Genomic DNA, 20,023 nt, shown 5'->3' with positions numbered 1-20,023 from the left:
AAAAAAATTGGCATGGTCCCTGAATTCACTGAATTTATAAGTTTTAGGAAAGTATTAGCTATAAAAAGAAAACATCCTATGCTTAACTAAACAAGAGTTCATATGTATACTATTAAGAAATGTTATCCTTAATAAATATTAATACAAGCTGTCATTTTTAATCTAATTCATTCATTCAACAAACATTTTTACTGTTTCAGGTATTTTCCTAGCATGGATATTCCAAGGTTAAAATAATAAAGTTGGTACTCCAAAGCAGCTTAAAGTGGTGTAAAATACGGAAAGTAAGCAAGTAAACATACAAGAAATCAAATAGTGATAAATGTCATGAAGATGAATAGGCATTATATAAGAGCTACTTTTTATTGGATGGTCAAAAAAGGGCTATGAGTGGATACATTTAAAACTGAGATATGAATGGTGAAAGGAAGATGGTCACTAAAAGATGTGGAGAAGAGCATTCTAGGAAAAGGAAGCAGGTGGGCAAATGCCAGATACAAGACAGATAGGGGCTTGGCCTGTTTGAGGACTAGTAAGTAGATGAGAATGGCTGGGGGCTAGAAAGGAGAGACAGAATAGTAGGAGATGAGGTAAGAGGTAGATGAATGTCACCTGGCTGAGTAAAGCCTTTTAAACCATGGTAAAGTGTTTGAAGTATATTTTTATTGCCATGGGGAGCCATTTGAGGCCTATCAGCAAGGGACTTCTGTAGTCTGATTTTTCTTTTAAGACCAGTAGCGTTGTTGTATAAAAAAACTGATTTTACATAGCAAGAATGAAACCAAGGTGGTTAGGAGACTATCACAATCATTCAGAAGAGACAAGTTGTGGCTTAGATTAAGGTAACAGCAATAGAAATGAAAAGCAGATGAAGTGCAATGTAGAATTTGCTGATAGACTGGATATGGGGGGGTGTCAAAAAAAGGAATCAAAGGTACTTCCTATAATTTTAACTTGTGCAAGTAGGTAAATGGTTTCCTTACCTATGATGGGGAAAAGCAAGGTGGGAATGCAGAAGGTGACAGCAGGAATCCAGAGTTCTGTGCGGGCTATGTTAACTTTGAGATGCATATCAACTAGCCATCTAAGCAAGTATGTCAAGCAAGCAGAGTGGGTTTTGAGAAGATTGATCAATTTGGGACTGATTAGCACATAAACAGTGTTTCTAGATACAGGAGGGTACCTCCATGAGAGTGCCACGCAGGGGTTTTAGCTGCAGTATCTGCTTTCATGTTGATGAACAACTCAAGGTAGCTATTTTCTTTTTCAACAGATATTATTAGCTTTTCACATATAAGCCTCTTTGATGCTGAGAGAGACATACAAGCTGAAAGTCACCCAGCTACTAAAAGGTAGAACCTGGAATCAGATCTGGGAGTTCTCTTTCTTCCCATTGCACCATGTTGCTTTATTGAAGAATTAGAATACGTGAATTTCTGGGTGGAGCATTTTTTAACTTCCTGAATGAAAGATTTTTTAAGTCTGTTTAGAAAGAATGCCAGCTCACTCAGAATTCAATCCAAGTATAAAACTTCACTAGTCTTTTCTGTCATTACGTGACTTCTCTGGAATAGATGGCCTGACGGTTATTGCTTTTCTTTTTTTAAACAAACAAAAAAACCCTCTGTGGTTGACAGGAGCTGAGAGGAGAGGAATGGAGAGATGTTGGTCAAAGGGTACAAACTTTTGGTTGTAAGGTGAATATGTTCTGGAGATCAAATGTACATTATAGTGACTATAATAATTTTGTATTGTATACTTTGAAGTTTGCTGAGAGATTAAGTATTCTCAACACATACACACGGGAAACAGGTACGGTGATGGATGTGTTGATTAGCTTGGTTGTGGTAATCATTTCACAATATATATTTACATCTAATCATTACTTCCTATACCTTAAATATACACAATTTCTGTCCATTATACCTCAATAAAGCTGGGAATAAAACCCCTCCACTGTTTTGACTTGTGGGATAGGATTATTTCTACTTCTCAACCTTTACTGCCCCTTCTTCACTGACCCATAACTATGGCGGCATTGCAGTGATTTTTAGTCTTTCCTCAGCTTACATATTCCTCCTCTACAATCTCAGGTTCTCATTGCTCCAAATACTAAATATATGCTTATCATCTTCAAATATTTTGCTTACTGTCCAGACATTTCTCCTTAGCTCTAGGAGACGACGTCCAAAGGTCCCTAAAAGCAATTAGTCTGGTGGGAAAGGAGGCTCCCCCATCCACCCACCAGGAGAAAAGAGGAGCGAAGTTCAGGAACTGTAAAGGTCTTATTCGTACATTCATTTCTTGTAAGTACTTACATACTCGCTACAGTTTCAAACCTAGTGTGGCATGCAGACATGGATGAAGCAATGACAGGCACGACAAGCGTAAACGAAGGGTACAGGCTAGCCCAAGGGTATTCAAGGGAACTTCAAAGCGCAAAGAATCCCACTTAGTCCCTCGAAGAGATTTAATAAAAACTTTAGAGTATCCGTTTAGTCGATTAAAAAGTGAACGGAAAGCAAATCCCATTAAAGAAGGAGGAAAGTTGGCGATTAGTAAAGGATTCGTGCAAAAGACTGCACCACGGCCAGCCCTGAAGAGAATAAATTGTTGATTGGGGAGTGTGAAGAGAATGAACACGCCTAGGCAGAAAAAAATGAAAAGCTAGGATTGGCGGACACTAAAAACCCAGCATTTGTTAAAAAAAATCCACGGCAAAACAAATACAAAAACACACACCTCACCCAGAGTCAGCACCTCCGCCCCGCCAGCACCCAAAGAAGCCTCAGATTCCGGGACCGCGGCGCACCACCCAGCTCGCTCCGCCCCCTTCCCCGAAAGCCCCTCCGCAGAGCTGCGTGCACGTGCGTAGCGAATACCGCCCCTCTGCTCTCTTGGCCAATGAGAACCAGTTACGTAAATCGCCCCTGCCCGGTCGCGAGTCACGTGACTGCGGCTCCCCGCCCTCTCACCCCGCTGCCTCTAGGTTCTTGGGAAGATGGCGAAGGTCTCAGAGCTTTACGATGTCACTTGGGAAGGTAACTTCGGATGGGGGCGGGTGCGGAAGTTACCAGCGCTTTTAAGTGCTAGGAAGCCGTTTGGGACTACCCGCTGCCTTCGGGGAGCTGGGGTTTCTGGTCTTTTTTTGATACCACATCTCTCACTGGACGGGCCAAGCTGAGGTGGAGGCTGAGGCTGACCCCTTCCTTGGCCTGAGCGCGTACTCTATGGCGTTTCCCACAGTGTCGTCTCATCGGTTCACCTGCCCTCCTCTGCGCCAGTCCAGCGGCCAGGGCCGCTTCCATTTATGAGGCGGAAGGGACTTGGGGCTAGGGTTGTCACACACTAACTGTGGTTGCTGGGCGGTGCGGAGGAAGCGGAATACGTGGTTACTGAAGCTTCTTTGGCGTCGAGAAACACAGGGTCTGTAAGGCCTTTTACTAAGTGCTATGTAAGGATTACAGCTCTGTGCAGAAAAGCTGTTGTAGAAGATGCTTTAACAACTGTGATTCTCATATGCCACTCTACATTTAGTTTTCTCCTTAAACCCGGTTTTCCAGTTTCTTTTCCTTTCAGGCTAGTCTCTGTCCCACTCCTTTTCAAAACACATTTGCACACACAGCACAACTTCCTTCGTACTCCCTACTAGCAATTTTTTTTTTTTCTGAAGGGAAAAATAATTTATTAATTCTGGGCCATGTACGTGCTCATGTGTGATGGACATTTTTACCTATTAGTCGATCTAGAGTGGGATATGTTCTTTAAATCTGGAAACAGCCAAACCTTGGATCAATTCTGTGTGCTTAAGAAACTTGAGTTTCGTTAAGGCATGGAATCTGTGTGATTGGAATTCATATTCCCAGCATTTAGCATAATACAGGAGACTTCCATAGCTAATTTGTTCAGCAAATGCTTTTGTGGGATGCTTTAATAATGACCTGAAAATATGTGTACTGAAAGTTATTTTTTCGGTTTTATCGTGAATAAATTTATCAGGTATTATAAAGTTGTAAACTCTTAAGAAATAAAGCAAAATTCCTTTGTACTTGAACTGGGTTAAATTATTTATTGGCTTTGTGGCCTCTAGCATATTATGAACCTCAGTATTTCTACCTGAATTGAGGGATTCCATTGTATTAAACAACAGTGTTAATTTCTTAGTGCAAAATCTTGGATCTATCAACACACAGTCCCTACTTTCATGGAATTCACAATCTATGGAGAAAAGCTATAAACACATAGTTTTAAAAGACTTGTGTCAGCGTATATTCCGTAAGCTGGATGATGGATAAATGGCTATTTTCAGCGTATATTCCGTAAGCTGGATGATGGATAAATGGCTGTTACTTTTAATGCTTTTAAAAAATGTTTTAAGTACATAATTTTTAGAAAGTACAATCATGAAGGTATGTTTAGTATAGCTTTCCTAGATGTTAGTAGCATATATAAAATCTTGAGGGACTAGTAGTTATGTACTACCAACAGACAAGGTGATTTAACTGAGTAACTTGGACCTTAAACTTACCCTGTGAGAATTCTGAAGAGGATTGATGTAATTATTTTGGAATAATAAATAATAGCTACCACACAAGTTTGTAGGAACGGAAGAGAAAACATTTTAAAGTGCTTTGTAAACTGTTAAAGTACTATGTAAAAGGATGTGTTATTATTAGCTAGTACTGATTTGATTATGTCCCTCCTCTCTATGATCTGGACATTACCCATGTCTCCAGCTTTATCTTGAGCCATTGTCCCTCTCACTCTGTGAGCTGCCTATGCTGGCCTTTGATGAATACCCTAAATTGCCATGCTGCTTCTGAAAGCTGGCACATGCTAGTCCTTCCACTGGGAATGTTCTTCCCTCCTTGCCTCATTCTTGTCCCCATTAAAGTTTATCATTTATCAGTTCCCCACAAAGCTCACCTACTACAAAAAAAAGCCTACTAGACTCATCTACTGCCCCCTTCCCTTTACCCATCCCCCAACAAAATTGGAAAAAGAAAAAACCCAAACAACAAAATCAAACAACAAAACCTACCTGTGACCCTTCGATTATGTATTCTATTCTCATACTATTAAAGCATTGAACCAATTGTGTTATGTTTTAAAATTTGGTCTTTCCTAGGATGAGAGGGACCAGGCCTGTTTGTTCACTGTCACTTTCCTAGAGCCTGATGCATGGGGGTGGAGCTTAGTAATTATTTGTTGACTAAATGAATTGTTAATGGGATTAATAATAAACACACATTGTCAAAAAAGATTACAAACCATTTTTCTAGCATTGAAATAATTTCTTTAGTATCTTAAAGATACTACAGTTAGGCAACTTGCTTAACTAATAGGATACAGTTTGCTCACTAGTAAAATAAAGGTTTAGACCTTTCCAGAATTAAAATTCTATTTTAAGTGACTTTTAAGAAAAGAGTATTCTAGAGTTTTATTTCAGAGAGTTATGGTAACAAAATTTTAGGATGTAGGAGGGTGATGGGAAGATTCTTAAGATAGTGTTTTGTTTAGATTTTTTTCGGGGGGGGGGTGTGTCAGAGGTGTGTCCTTAGGAATTCCACTGAACAGTGTCATGAATTGGTTAGTTCAGAATACTGTAATTCTTGTGATAGGAAAATTTCTCACTTGTTTATAAAAGACCTATGCAGTAAGTTTAACACTTCCACATCTTTGTTAGACTACTAATAGAGTAGATTATTTGGTTTGTTTCTTTAGCCAATTGAAAGTGATTGATGCTTATTACATAGGGAAGTTATTAGACATTTGGAGGTGGAAAGGATAATTTAGAGAGTATAGTCAAGTTTCTTGAGCTATTTGGGCAGGACATGGATAGGATGCCTAGCACAATGCCAGGCATATAATCGGCATTAAATGAGTATTTGTTGAAAAAATAATGTGTGAGAAATGTTTGAGAACATTTTAGTTGTTTATGTTCACTGCCCTACTCCCTCTCTTTTCATTCAGTCCTTCAAACAACCTCAATTTGGTTTCTATGGCCTACCACTCCGCTAAGATCTCTAGGAGACCTAATGCCAACTCTAACATACGTGTTTTGTGTACTTCTACTACTTTTGCTATTGTAGATCACTCCCTCTGTGAAAATCTTTCTTTGCTTTCTTAATAACATTCTTCTTGTTTTCTTCTTTCTTTTCGGACCTTTCCTCTGTTGAGTTCTCTACATCCATTTGCTCATTTTTTGGTGTTTTCACTGTTTCTTAGTTGTCCTCTTAATATGTTATTGTTGGTTTTTAAGTTTGAGATCAATAGATTTTAAATTGATGCAAGCATTAAATACCATGTGGTCTGATGAAATTGTGCAAAATTTAGTACTTGTGTAAACATGCATATTTCTGGGAAAAGATGGTACAAAGTACTCATTAGTTTTGAAGATACCTAAAATAGATTAAATGACATCAGTGAGCAATCTTATCCACATCCAGCTTTACCTATCCGTTAGCCTGTATACTAAATAACACCTTAATTAAACATATATTTGAGTACTGTGCACCAGGCACTGTTCTAGTTCTTGAGGATATAGTGCCAAGTAAGGCAGGCAAGGTCCAGATTTCAAGGAACACATCCTGAAATTTCACTTCTAAACTGAAGATCCATATTTCCAGTGTTCTACAAGGCACATGTAATGGTTATTTCACAATTAATAAAACTCAAAACTGCCTTCTGCCTTATGTCTCCAGCACCACTGCTGTCACGACTTACTCTTTTCTGCATTTTCCTTCTGCCTTCATCTTCCTTCTGCCTCCAACACCGCCACTGTCACCACTTATTCTTTTCTGCATTTTCCGTGGAAAAGTAGATAGCACCATATATCTCCCCTCATTCATAAAACAACTTCTGGTCACCTTTTAAGATACAGATCTATGAGACTTCAAAGTCTGGAAAGTACAGATATGTATGAGAATAAAGTATATGCTTTGCAAAAGTCTCTTATGAAAGGTAAAAGCTAGAAAGATAGGTTGGAGCCTTAAAATGCTAGACTAAGGAGTTCAGACTTCTTTTTTGTATGTAGATGGGAGCCTAGTTCCTGACTTAGAACTAACATCAATGGCACCTTTCATTAAACTTTTGCAGGTTGATATAGAACAGGGCTTTTCTTCGGTAGAGGTCCCCTGATTGAAATTCCTTTTCATGTTTAATAAACCATTTTTGTTTTGCTTTCTTTAACATGGAGCAGGAACATAAAGTCCCTAATATAGAAGCTTCAGTGCACAAGTCTTTTATATTTCCATTATTTTTCTCATAATATTTAAATTAAATCCCCATATTTAATGTGATAGTTTTTCAGAGCTATTTGTTTTTATAGAGTCTTTTCACAGCATCTAACTTTGTTTCTTAGAAACCAGTCTCTTTTTGCACTCAAGTTTTCTTTGCCTTATAATATTTCATTATACTACGTTAAATTTAACTGGCATGAACTGGTTTGGATACAAGTAGCTAAATTTTTAAAATGTAATAACTGTTTGGGACAACCAAGAGCTAGCCAAGAGCTTCTAAAATCTTGGTGGGCATCATTATGTTTTACAGAAGCATTTCTTTGAGTTGATTCTAACTGGAGGATGATTAAGAGAATTTTTACTGAACCTCATTAATCTCTCCATCATATTTTAATTACTTGTTTGCATTCTTTACACCTGGAGATCTTCTCAGTCCTTCTGTTGACCAGCCATAGTGGTAAGAGTCAGAAAACAAGCTCTCAGTAAATGCTTGTTTTTTCCATGAGTGAATGCTAGAACACAAAGCTTGAACTCACAAAGTTTTTGAACTTGGATCCACTAGTGTATGCAGTAATGGTAATAATAATGATGAAAATAATCTGAAACATTTTGTATATGTTATCTCTTTTAATCCTCACGTGTGTCTTATGAGATAGGCTTCATTTCTGTTTTATAGATGAGGAAACAAATGAGAGATGAAATGGCTTGTCAGATATCCCACAGCTAGTATGATTTGGGGAGTGCTGTGATTTGAGCTGCTTTTATACAGCTCTCCTCCACTGAGTTATTAACTATGTTCATCCATCTAGGCTGCCATTCTGTCATTCTTCGAACGTGCCAAATTAGTTTCTTTCTCTAGAACTTAGATTTGCTGTTTATGGTTGGTGCCTTCTCATTCTTCTCTTAGCTTGAAAATGACTTTCTTAGAGAAGCCTTCTCTGACCACCCTCTCCAAAAGCTCCTTTTTTCTCCCAATCTCTTGACTTTATCATATGGTGCTTTTGTTTTCTTTTTAGAACTTCACTATTTGAAGTTATGTGAATTTTCCTCTTTTTATCCTATTAGACTCTAACCATATTGACTATAGGAACTTTATCTTTTTCTTTCTTTCTTTATTCTCAATGCACAGATCAGGCCTGGCACTTAGTAGGCATTTCGTAAATATTAGTTGAATAATAAAGAACTCCAAAATCTATAGTTCCAGTTATACACTATACTGCTTCAAAGAAGATAGGAATTATTGGGTATCTTAAGAATTTAAATTGTAATGAAGTAAATTTTTAGAAATATCTGGTAGTAATTTACAGATTGAATTGGGTTGAGACCAGTTTGGAAGCTATCCTAGCAATTTTAGCACGGGGTGATGAAAACCTGGACATGGATAATAGCAGTGGAAATAGAGTAGAAGATATAAATCTTAGAAATTTTTAAGGAGTCCACAGGACTTAGATAACCAAAGTAGAGAGTCAGAAACAGCACTCAAAAGTGGAATGTCAGGTAGTTTTAACAGAAGGTGGAATTAACAGAAATGTGAACATTGGGAAGGGAAGCCATATTTTTAGGAAATGAAGATGACTTGATTTTCGGATGCTGTGATTTTGAGATAATGAGTTATCAAAGGTGAATACATGTTTTCTTCAAGACAATTTTATTTTTACTAACAATTTTTTATATGAATTATTTAAATCATTTCTGAAAATAGTATGTGACTAATAGTGTTACAGATGTATTTATTACAACAGCATTCAGAGTATGGCAGGGTCAGCTATGTAAGGTGTATAGCTTAAGGTGTTTATAGGTAAAATGTCACTTGTTTTATAAAAGTTGTATTTTCATACACAAACAGCATTTCTTGTTTTGTGTTCAGCTATTATATTTTAATATGTTTTCGACTGTGTGTCAGACAGTCGTTCTTGCAAGTTACGCTTTAAAAAAGTGTTCTCAATCCCAGCACTGTGGGAGGCCGAGGCGGGTGGATCACGAGGTCAAGAGATCCAGACCATCCTGGTCAACATGGTGAAACCCCATCTCTACTAAAATACAAAAAATTAGCTGGGCATGGTGGTGCATGCCTGTAATCCCAGCTACTCGGGAGGCTGAGGCAGAAGAATTGCCTGAACCCAGGAGGCGGAGATTGTGGTGAGCCAAGATCGCGCCATTGCACTCCAGCCTGGGTAACAAGAGGGAAACTCCGTCTCAAAAAAAAAAAAAGTGTTCTCTTTCCTACAAGCGTGTTTTTCCACAATAAGAAATACCTTTTACACATTAACTCATATACTTATACATATACATGAATCTTTGAGTATATGTATAAACTGAAACCAAAGTTTCAATTACAAAGTATTCTTAGTATGAGTATTGCATTCCATTCTGTTCATTCTGTTTCGTTCCCCCTCATCCCCTGGACAGATGCTGGAAGAAATCCACTAAATTGATCTTATACCCTGCTAATGGATTATAATACACAGTTTGAAAAATACTTCTGCTAGAGCTCTATGTGCATTAAAATAAATAACCCCTTTTCTTTTTCAAATCAGGTGGCCTTTTCTTTTAGAATAGCTGTTCACAACAGCCTGCAGCCAATCTGACTAGACACTTTTATGGGATTACAAATAATTTAAAATTTATTATCCCGTAGTTATCAACCTTTTAAAAGAATATATTAGTTTATGTAAATGGTGAAGCGGAAAAGATATAGAATTGGTGGAAGTAATTTTGGACTAAAGAAATCAGCAGAATTAAATAGTAAGTATATTTTTCTGTCTTTCAGAAGCCACCTCACTGCAGTGGCACTTCGTGCAAATTCTCATGGAAGGAATAAACAGAGCAATCATGACCACTCTTTTAACCTTTGACCTTTATCTCATCTCACAGGGTTGTATAGTAGTTAATAAAATGTACAAACAAGCAGTGAGCAGCTTACTTAACATAGTATGTAATAAAATGACCTTGGCTTTGAGGAGTGGGCCTTTTGCAGGAAGGTAAAAGGTTAAAATGAAATTTTAAGCCACCTTTGAGGAAAGAGTAAGGGAAGAGCTTTTATTTCTTGTCAGAGGCTGAAACAATTATTAATTGTTTTATTTTTTAAATAAAGGTGACTAGAGTTTTTATAGTGCTTTACATTTAAAAAATGCTTTACGCTAATTTTCTAGTATTTGGAGTCCTAAACCCAAGGGCCAAGCAGATGAGGAAAATACATGATTTGAGTGAAAGACAATAGTGGCCTACCAGTGCCTATGAAGAACTGGTAAGTTTATACCCTTATCTAAGGGTAATCAAAATCAGCTTAAAATCAAATGAAAATATCCAAACTATTGTACTAACCAAGCAATATCTGAAGGGGCCAGATTCTGCTTTATATCATTTTCATCAGAGACCTGTAAGACAGACTTGTGATACAGTCAGCCCTGCATATTCTCAGATTCCACACTAACAGATTCAACCAACAGCAGATGGAAAATACTGAAAAAGTAAAACATAGCAAAAACAACAATACAAATAATGCAAATAAAAATACAATATAACTTGTATTTACATAGAAGTTACATTGTATTAGGTTATTATAAATTTATAGAGATGATTTAAAATATAGGGGAGGATACTTGTAGGTTATTTGCAATTACTACACCATGTTAAATAAGGGATTTGAGCATCCGTGGGCTTGAAACTAGTCCTTTGCTGATAGCAAGGGGACAACTGTATTTTGGAGTTGATGTTAGAAATGTTAAATGGACAGGTCCAAGATTACCATGTTGGTTAGTGGCAGAGTTGGAATTTAAACCATAGGCCTCTAATGAGATTCTATGCCCTTTCCGCCATGTTAGGCTGTAGGTCTGGGGTTGGCTTTTTTTTTTTTTTATCTGTAAAGGACCAAATAGTAAGTGTTTGTGATTTCGTATGCCATACAGTGTGTCTCAACTATTTCTCAGCCATTGTAACACAAAAATGCCATGGAGGTCACCTAAACCAGTAGAGGTAGATGTGTTTTGGTAAAACTTTATTTACAAAACAGATGGCTGCAGAATTTGGCCTCTTGGCTGTAGATTATTGACCCTTGTTTTAATTCTCCTGCTCTAAGTATAATGTGAAGAACAAAGTCAGAAATAGTAGGAGTAGAAAAAGATAAATAGCATTTGTTTTTATAGGGTGTACCATCACTTGGGGGGAAGCTTCAAGACATCTTTGTCCAGAAACTAAAGGAGAATTAACAGCATGAAAACAGCCCCCAAATCCCAGAAATTACCCTAAAGAAATTACTCATATAACTAAACAAAACGTGTTCCCCCCAAAACCTGTGGAAATAAAAAAGAACTATACAGAAATGTAATTGTTATCTACCTACTGCTAAAATATAATAGCTAACATTTTTCAAGTACATGTTGTGCCAATTGTTGTTCTAAGCACGTATTAACTTGTAGTGCTTACCATAACAACAGTATGATACAAGCTATTATTATTTTCATCTCGATTCTTTAGAGGAGAGCATTAAAGTGTACATAGTGATTACGTCAGCCAGTATCCCATAGGTAGAAAGCAGCAGGACTGAAATTGGAACTCAAGCAGTATAAGTTTGGCATTTCCATGCTTAACCAGTATACACTACTATTTCTATATGGGTAGAAGAGAAAACTGAAGAAAGTAAAAATGTAAAATGTGGATATTTTGACAAGAAAACTTTTGGGTAACGAAAGGAGGAAAAATTAAAGTGTATATAACACTTGAAAAATATCTTTAAAGGAGGTATGGTATAAGGATATATAGATATTTTTACTTTTATACCTTACTTAAAAAACACCTTATAGGGCTGGGCACAGTGGCTCACTCCTACAATCCTAGCATTCAGGGAGGCCGAGGCAGGTAGATCACCTGATGTGAGGAGTTTGAGACCAGCCTGGTCAACATGGTGAAATCCTATCTTTACTAAAAATACAAATATTAGCGGGCTGTGATGGTGGGCACCTGTAATTCCAGCTACGCACAAGGTTGAGGCAGGAGAATCACTTGAATCTGGGAGACGGAGGTTGCAGTGAGCCAAGATTTCGCCATTGCACTCCAGCCTGGTGACAAGAGCGAAACTCTGTCTCAAAAAATAAACAAATGAAAAAAACCACCTTGTAGTACATACAATACTTGAACTTTTAAAATTTAGAGCATGGATAATAGTGAAATACTTGGGTGAAAGAGCTCTTGGATTCTTCCATTTGGTCTTTAAAGTGCTTTTCTCTCCTAGTTTTCCCTCATCTGGTGGATAATCCTTCAGGTTTTATTTTGAGGTACTTAGGAGTAGTCTTTGATAGAGAAAAGTGTTTTTCACCCCCTTTTTGGGTAACAATGAATAATTTACCTGTTATCCCTTGCATATCTTCTCCTCTTACCTGGCAAACTTGGGTGAGTTGGGCAATTTCCCAATCCCTGAAGACATAAAATACTTTCATCCCTCTGTCAATGGGAGGCATGCTGTTTTGCCCTAAACTTCATCTAAAACATCTTTTGATCCTTAGGGCTTAATTCATATATTAGGGAGGTCCTCTTTAACCCTTTCTTTCTACCAAGTAGAATTAATCTTTCTCTTACTTTGCTTTTCTAATGCTTTGAACATAACTGTAGCATACCTTTTATCACACAATTTTGCAGTTGTTTACAGTTTTTCTGTTTGTGAGCTTTTCAGCTACATGGGATGATTCTCTTTTCATTTTTAATTTCTATCATATGTTATAGAAATAGTATATTGATATATTTTAGAATGAGTGGAAGTCATAGGGAAGTATCAGTAGATGAAAGGGGAATGTCTTAAAAGTCAGATTTAAAAAATAATACACCTTGATTGAATAAGAGGAGACTGATCGAAAACCGAAGACTGTTGGTAAATGAGATATTGACAAAAATGGAGATGGGGACTAGTTTCTCTAATTAGTCTATGAGTAAGGATTCTACTGCTTTTTTTTTTTTTTTTTTTTTTTTTTTTGTGAGACAGAGTCTCGCTGTGACACCCTGGCAGGAGAGTGTGGTGGCATGATCTCAGCTCACTGCAACCTCCACATCCCAGGTTCAAGTGATTCTCCCACCTCAGGCTCCCAGGTAGCTGGGATTACAGGTGCCTCCCACCACGCCTGGCTAATTTTTGTGTTTTTAGTAGAGACCGGGTTTTCCCAAATTGTCCAGACTGGTCTCAAACCTCTGACCTCAGGTGATCTGCCTGCCTCAGCCTCCCAAAGTGCTAGGATTACAGGCATGAGTCACCGAACCTGACCAGATTCTATTACTTTTTAAAGGGCATTGCTGAAAATTCCCATTCTAAAACAAGTTCAAGAATTTAACAGATTAGATGGTAATTCTTGATCATTCAAACAGCAATCATTCGTCTGGGCCATACTTCTTGTTTTGGCTGTCAGGATATAGGCAATGGATGTGTAGTGTTGTGGAATGTAATTTAACAATTCATATTCCCAAGGCCCTTCTTCCTCTTTTAAAATAATCTGTCAGATTGAAAGAAAAATGTGGACTTCAGATATCATAAGTGAACCTTGGTACAAGGGTGTGATTTGAATGAGTCTGAGACCCAAAGTTGTAGATCTAAAGATAACATGCATTCTTTGTAAAAATGTATTTGCTGAACTATGGATAAAAATCTGGATTACATAAAACCAGCTAGGGCTTACATAGTAAGCCCATAGTAGCTTTATAATACCACATTTTCTTAATCCTGTTTAGCTAACCTTAGTTTAAGAATGTTTTAGACTGGGTGCGGTGGCTCACGCCTGTAATCCCAGCACTTTGGGAGGCCGAGGCAGGTGGATCACGAGGTCAAGAGATCGAGACCATCCTGATCAACATGGTGAAACCCCATCTCTACTAAAAATACAAAAAATTAGCTGGGCACGGTAGCGTGTGCCTGTAACCCCAGCTACTCAGGAGGCTGAGGCAGGAGAATTGCCTGAACCCAGGAGGCGGAAGTTGCGGTGAGACGAGATCGTGCCATTGCACTCCAGCCTGGGTAACAAGAGCGAAACTCTTGTCTCAAAAAAAAAAAAAAAAAAAAAAGAATATTTTAGTCACGTATTTATCATTGGATTTGAATAAAATAGTACCTTTTTTTTCTGATTTGTTTCCCAAGTGAATAAATTTTTTTTTTCAGCATTAGTCTTGTATTTGTGATTGAGTGATAGCCTTGTTATGTTCTTTTACCATTATTTAGTGTTTAAAACTTTATACAAGCTATGAAATATGAGTTAATTAATGGGGATCCCAGCTTAGAGTTATTTGAGGCTTTTTGTATGTTTTTAAGCTGCCATTGTCTGAAATGTAACTTTATTTCTTGTGATCTTCATGTCAAGAAATATGTTCAAGAACCATGTGTTATATCCCCATGGTGTTTTGTTTGACCTTCATAATTCAAAATATTACACAGTAACAATTTTCGATAGATTTGAGATCATTTCTGGTAAATATAAGCTTTGTATTTTAAAACTTTATTAATGTTTTATACCAGAATTTTAAGGAAAATGTATTGATATTCAACCTGAATAATTTTTGTAATCTTTCAGTGTTTTGTTTGGTAAAAGATGAAGATTTTCTGTCTATATTTTAAAAGAGTTTTTCTCCCTTCTTTCTCTTTTTTAGAGAATCTTTTTATGATAAAATAAAATGAAAAGAGAAAAGTGCACAAAATCGAGACCATCCTGGTCAACATGGTGAAACACCGTCTCTACTAAAAATACAAAAAATTAGCTGGGCATGGTGGCGCGTGCCTGTAATTCCAGCTAATCAGGAGGCTGAGGCAGGAGAATTGCCTGAATCCAGGAGGTGGAGGTTGCAGTGAGCCGAGATCGCACCATTGCACTCCAGCCTGGGTAACAAGAGTGAAACTCCGTCTCAAAAATAAATAAATAAATAAATAAAGTAAACATGTATCTGAAACCACCACCCAGGTCAAGAAATAGAGTTTTGCCATCCCCTTCATTCTTCTGGGTGTCCCACTCCAAGTATAACTCCTTCTTTTTTCACATCAGTAGCCATGATCCTGACTTTCCTAGCAATCACCTCCTTGTATAGTAAAATAGTTATATTATCCAAGTGTGTATTTCTAGACACAATACTTTAGTCTTGCCAATTTTAAAATGTTTGAGACATCTCTTTACTGTTTTTGATTTACTGATTCCCATTCTAGCTGTCTCTTTAAAAAGAAACATCTGTTAAGGGAAATTGGGCTGTTTCAACTGTAGAATTTGCCACTGTCTGGATCATCCTGATTGCATATTCGTATGTTCCTATGTCTTCTGCATTTCTTTCATATTGGCAGCTGGATTCAGAGACTGGATCAGTCTTAGATTTTATTAGTATCTTTTTGTCAAGACTGCAGTATCTTTTTGTCAAGTACATAATATCTTGATGTCTTTCTTTTATAGCAGTAATATTAGCAGCTGTTGATGCTTACTGCCTGTTGTAATCCATTGAGTTTGCAAATGGTAAAATTCTAACTATATGTATTCTTTTTCATTTGTCAGTTGGACTATTAATATAAAAAGAGTTGTACTCCCACTTGTTACGGGGTTACATAGTGGTACATGTGGGAATGGCAGTATAAATGCTTTTTGTCTATTTTCAAAATAGTGAATTGGTTTTCTGGTGTCCTCTTATGGTAAACAATTTTACTTTTCATTGTGAACTCATGGATTCAACTTTACTTGATGAGTTTGCAGGCATTGTATTACTGCTAATATCATTACTTTAAAATTGTTCCTTCTTGATCAGTAGGAACTCTTCAGGTGGGCTCCTGAGTGTTTTTGACCTGACCCTAGCAGTTGTCTGTGCCATCTGATATAACTAGATGTTCCAAGATCATCATACATTTTTTGCCGCATGGTTGACATCAGTGATTTCTCTAAGAAGTCCAGATTTCTTTTAGTGAGAAATTGTATTTCAGTACCACAGTCCAGATGCTGTGTATGCTCATTACTACTAGACTGGTCATAGCTAGGAAATGTGTATGTATGATGTATGTGTGTGTAGTATATGTGTATATTCAAAAGCAAAATACTTGAGTTCATATTGATACTTCACATTCAAGATTACAGAATATTTCCTTGAGTTCTTTTTCTTTTACATTTGTTTCTCTTGACCATATGAGACCTTGTTCTCCAGGACACAGAAGATGACAGAACTAGAATATTCTGTAATTTACTTGTTGGTTTTATTACAACTACAGCGGTCTTAGAGAAAAGTACTCATTATCACTAATGTTGTTACTGAAAACATTAAAAAAATTTTTTTGCATTTTTTTTTCTATTTTGTTCGTGCTGTTTTAACAAAATACCTGAGTCTAGGGGATGTATAAAGGACAGAAATTAATTCCTGCTGGTATTAAGACATTGGCAGGTTTGATGTCTGGCGAGGACCCTGTGTCTGATTTCAGGTTGGTACCTTGAATGCTGTGTCTTCACATGGCAAGAGGGACAAAAGCACAAAAGTGACGGGGGAGACCTCATACCTTCAATCCTTTTTTAAGAGCACTGCTCTTATTGATAAGTGTGGAATCCTCATGGCCTAATCACCTCCTAAATGCTCTACCTTATTAATACTGTCACACTGGAGATTAAGTTTCAACATAAATTTTGGAGGGGATGAAAACATTCAAACCTTAGCATCTGGTCCCCTGGTCACCCCAAAATTTATGTCTTTATCACAGAATATATTTCAACCCAATAGCCTCAAAAATGTTAATTCATGACAGCATTATTTTTATAGTCTGAGTTCAAAGTTTTAACTAAAAATTGTCTAAGTCAGAAACGGATGAGACTCAAGGTCTGATTTATTCTGAGGCAAATTCCTTTGCAGCTGTGAGCCTGTGTGGACTTAAAAAAGTTAGGTGCTTCAAATAAAGAGCTGGGACAAGCAAAGCATAGACATTTCCTTTCCAAAAGGGAGAAGAAGGAAAGAAGGGAGTAATAGGTCCCGAGAACAAAATCCAACAAAGCAAACAATTACATTTAAAGGCTTGAGAATAATCTTCTTTGATTCTGTGCCCAACCTCTGGACACACTGGGGTGGCTGTTGGATCCCCAAGCGCCACGGGACCCCACTTTCCCCGGCGTTAACCAGCAGTACCTATGCTGCAGCTCTCAGGGACTGGAATCCAGTGCCAGTGGTTCTCCCAGACTGGAATTCCACATAGATTGTGCTCTATAGTTCTGGAGTCTCAGTGGTGGTTCTGCCCTCATGGCTGTACTAGGCCTTATCTTAGTGAGGGCTTTCTACAGTGGCCATAACTCCCCAACTCCAGCCACTGGGTATTGCCCTAGTGGGGGCTTTCTGAGGCAGCCTTTCCCCTGTGACAGTTTCTCTGCCTGGGCCCTGAGGCTCTCTTAGGTATCCCTTGAAATATAGATGGAGGTGGCAATGCCTGTTTGCACACTGCTGAAAACAAGACATACCTGAGACTGGGCAATTTACAAAAGAAAGAGGTTTAATGGACTTATAGTTCCATATGGCTGGCAAGTCCTCACAATTATGGCAGAAGGCAAGGAGGAGCAAGTCACATCTTTCATGGATGGCAACAGTCAAAGAGAGCATTTGAGTAGGGAAATTCCCATTTTTAAAACCATCAGATCTTGTGAGACTCATACACTATCACGAGAACAGTTCCCCATAATTCAGTCACTTCCCACTGGGTTCTTCCCATGACACATGAGAACTGTGGGGGTTAACAAGATGAGATTTGGGTGGGGACACAGCCAGACCGTATCCCCTTTATTTCTCTTGCACTGAGGGGGCAGCACCAAGGTTTCCCACCTGTGAGTTCTGGAGCAGCAGCCCAGGCTGCATCCTGGGCCAGCGTGAACCACAGCTGTGGCAGCTGAGGAACAGTATGCCAGAATGTGGGGAGAAAAACTTGTAGGTGGCCCTGCAGTGAGTCCTGAGTTCCCATGAAGGCTCTGGGCCCCTCCTATGAAACCTCTCGAGGTCTTGGCATTTTAAGGTTGTGATGGAAGTGCTAGCCTCACAGATCTCTAAATTATCTTCAGAATTGTTCTTTTATTATTGTCTAGATAAATAATACCAGGCTTCCATCAGTCCCTATTAATCTTATCAAACATTTATTTGACCGAATTCTTGGTGTTTTCTCTCAGACATGCCTTTTAATTCTTTATATTTTGGCCAGGTTGAGAATTTTGCAAATCTTTAAGTTCTGCTTCATTTTTTATTTTAAATTCTTTGTTTTTTGCTTTGTCTGTTATAAGCAGTCACGAGAAACCCTTAACACTTTGTTTAGAGATTTCTTCCATCAAATATCCTAGTTCAGGGGTCCCTAACCCCCAGAAAAGGGACTGATACCAGTCTCAATTGCGGGTCCCTATTACTCGCATTACTGCTTGAGCTTCACCTCCTATCACATTAGCGGTGGCATTAGATTCTCATAGGAACGTGGACCCTACTGTGAACTGTGCATGTGAGAGAAATAGGTTGCACACTCCTTATGAGAATCTAATGCCTGATGATCTGTTGCTGTCTCCTGTCACCCCCAGATGGGACTGTGTAGTTGCAGGAAAACAAACTCAGGGATCCCACTGATTCTGCCATATGGTGAGTTGTAGAATTATTTCATTATATGTAATTAGTAATCAAAATAAAGTATACAATAAATGTAATGCCACTGAGTCATCCTGAAACACCCGCCGCCTACCGCCCTTAGTCTGCGGAAAAACTGTTTTTCACAAAACTGGTCCCTGGTGCCGAAAAGGTTGGGGACCCCCATCCTAGTTCATTGCTCTTAATTCTGCCATCCACATGGTACTAGGACATGGACACAATTCATTGAAGTTCTTTGCCAATTGGTAACAAGAAAGGCCTTTCCTCCCAGTTTCCAATAAGATACTCCTCATTTCTGTCCGAGTCCTCTTCACAATAAACTTTACTGTCCATATTCTACCAGCATTCCGACCACTTCAGTAATCTCTAAGATTTAGGCTATCTCTAAAGCTCTCTTCATTGTTGCCCTCATCAGAATAGCGCTTTATGATCTAGCCTCTAGGTCTTATCTAGTTCTATTAATAAAACTGTTTCCACAATTTTAGATACTTGTATAGCAGAATTCGGCTTCTTGGTTCCAATTTCAGTTTTAGTTTGTTTGTGCTGCTATTAACGAAATATCTGAAACTGGGTAATGTATAGAGAACAGACATTTTATTTCTCAACAGTCTGGAGGCTAGAAATCGAAGATCAAGGTGCTGGCAGTTTCCATGACTGTTAAGGATTCAGTTTCTGCTTCCAAGATGGCACCGTGAATACTGTGTCATCATCACGTGGTGGAAGGGAAGGAAGAATAAAAATTGGAGCCGAACTCACTCCTTTAATCTGTTTTGTAAGAGTGCTAATCCCATTCATGAGGGTGGAGCCCTCATGGCCTAATCACCCCCTAAAGGCTCCACTTATTAATACTGTTGCACTGGGGGTTAAGTTTCAATGTGAATTTTGGGGAGGACACAAACATTCAAACCATAGCAGCTCTGATTCTATCACCTAGTTCTTTATATAGTTAATTATTGTTTCTGCATTGTCAGAGCATAAACCATAAATTCTCTCCTGCTTAACCATTATCTATTGTTTTACAAATAACTGTGACTAATCATCACTGCAAGTCCTTATGTTGATGTCTTTCTAGTTATTTAATTATTTTAAACGTGTTCTATGGTAGATTCCTCAGGAAGAGTACATGGCACAATATTCTCTAACATTCTTGCATGTTCAAAATTGTGTACTTTATACTTGGAACTAAATTTTGCTGG

The 20,023-nt window shown here is 38.0% G+C and overlaps 2 protein-coding genes across 53 annotated transcripts in view; one reads left to right on the top strand and one right to left on the bottom strand.

Moving 5' to 3' along the window:
* The window catches only part of EIF3E (eukaryotic translation initiation factor 3 subunit E), a 242,319-nt gene extending 239,480 nt beyond the window's left edge, over nucleotides 1–2,839 (bottom strand). For 31 of the 46 annotated variants that reach the window (XM_078353293.1, XM_078353300.1, XM_078353296.1 and 28 more), the window contains exon 1: nucleotides 2,743–2,839. The gene's annotated coding sequence lies outside the window, so the exon portion shown is untranslated. The remainder of the gene's footprint in view (nucleotides 1–2,742) is intronic. The other 15 variants (XM_078353297.1, XM_078353302.1, XM_078353325.1 and 12 more) reach the window with 1 other exon arrangement.
* Nucleotides 2,840–2,987: 148 nt separating this feature from the next.
* The window catches only part of EMC2 (ER membrane protein complex subunit 2), a 128,880-nt gene continuing 111,844 nt past the window's right edge, over nucleotides 2,988–20,023 (top strand). For 4 of the 7 annotated variants that reach the window (XR_013528157.1, XR_013528158.1, XM_002759299.7 and 1 more), the window contains exon 1: nucleotides 2,988–3,041. Coding sequence is in view for 2 of the 7 variants with exons in the window: in XM_002759299.7 (XP_002759345.1) it covers nucleotides 3,002–3,041 (40 nt within the window). In the remaining 5 variants the exon portion in view is untranslated. Of the gene's footprint in view, nucleotides 3,042–10,393; nucleotides 10,489–20,023 lie in introns of all 7 variants that reach the window. The other 3 variants (XR_013528159.1, XM_078353335.1, XM_008983351.5) reach the window with 1 other exon arrangement.

Source organism: Callithrix jacchus, chromosome 16 (assembly GCF_049354715.1).
Source record: "Callithrix jacchus isolate 240 chromosome 16, calJac240_pri, whole genome shotgun sequence".
In the NCBI taxonomy this organism is placed as follows: Eukaryota; Metazoa; Chordata; class Mammalia; order Primates; family Cebidae; genus Callithrix; species Callithrix jacchus.
This window is presented reverse-complemented; position numbering and strand designations above follow the sequence as displayed.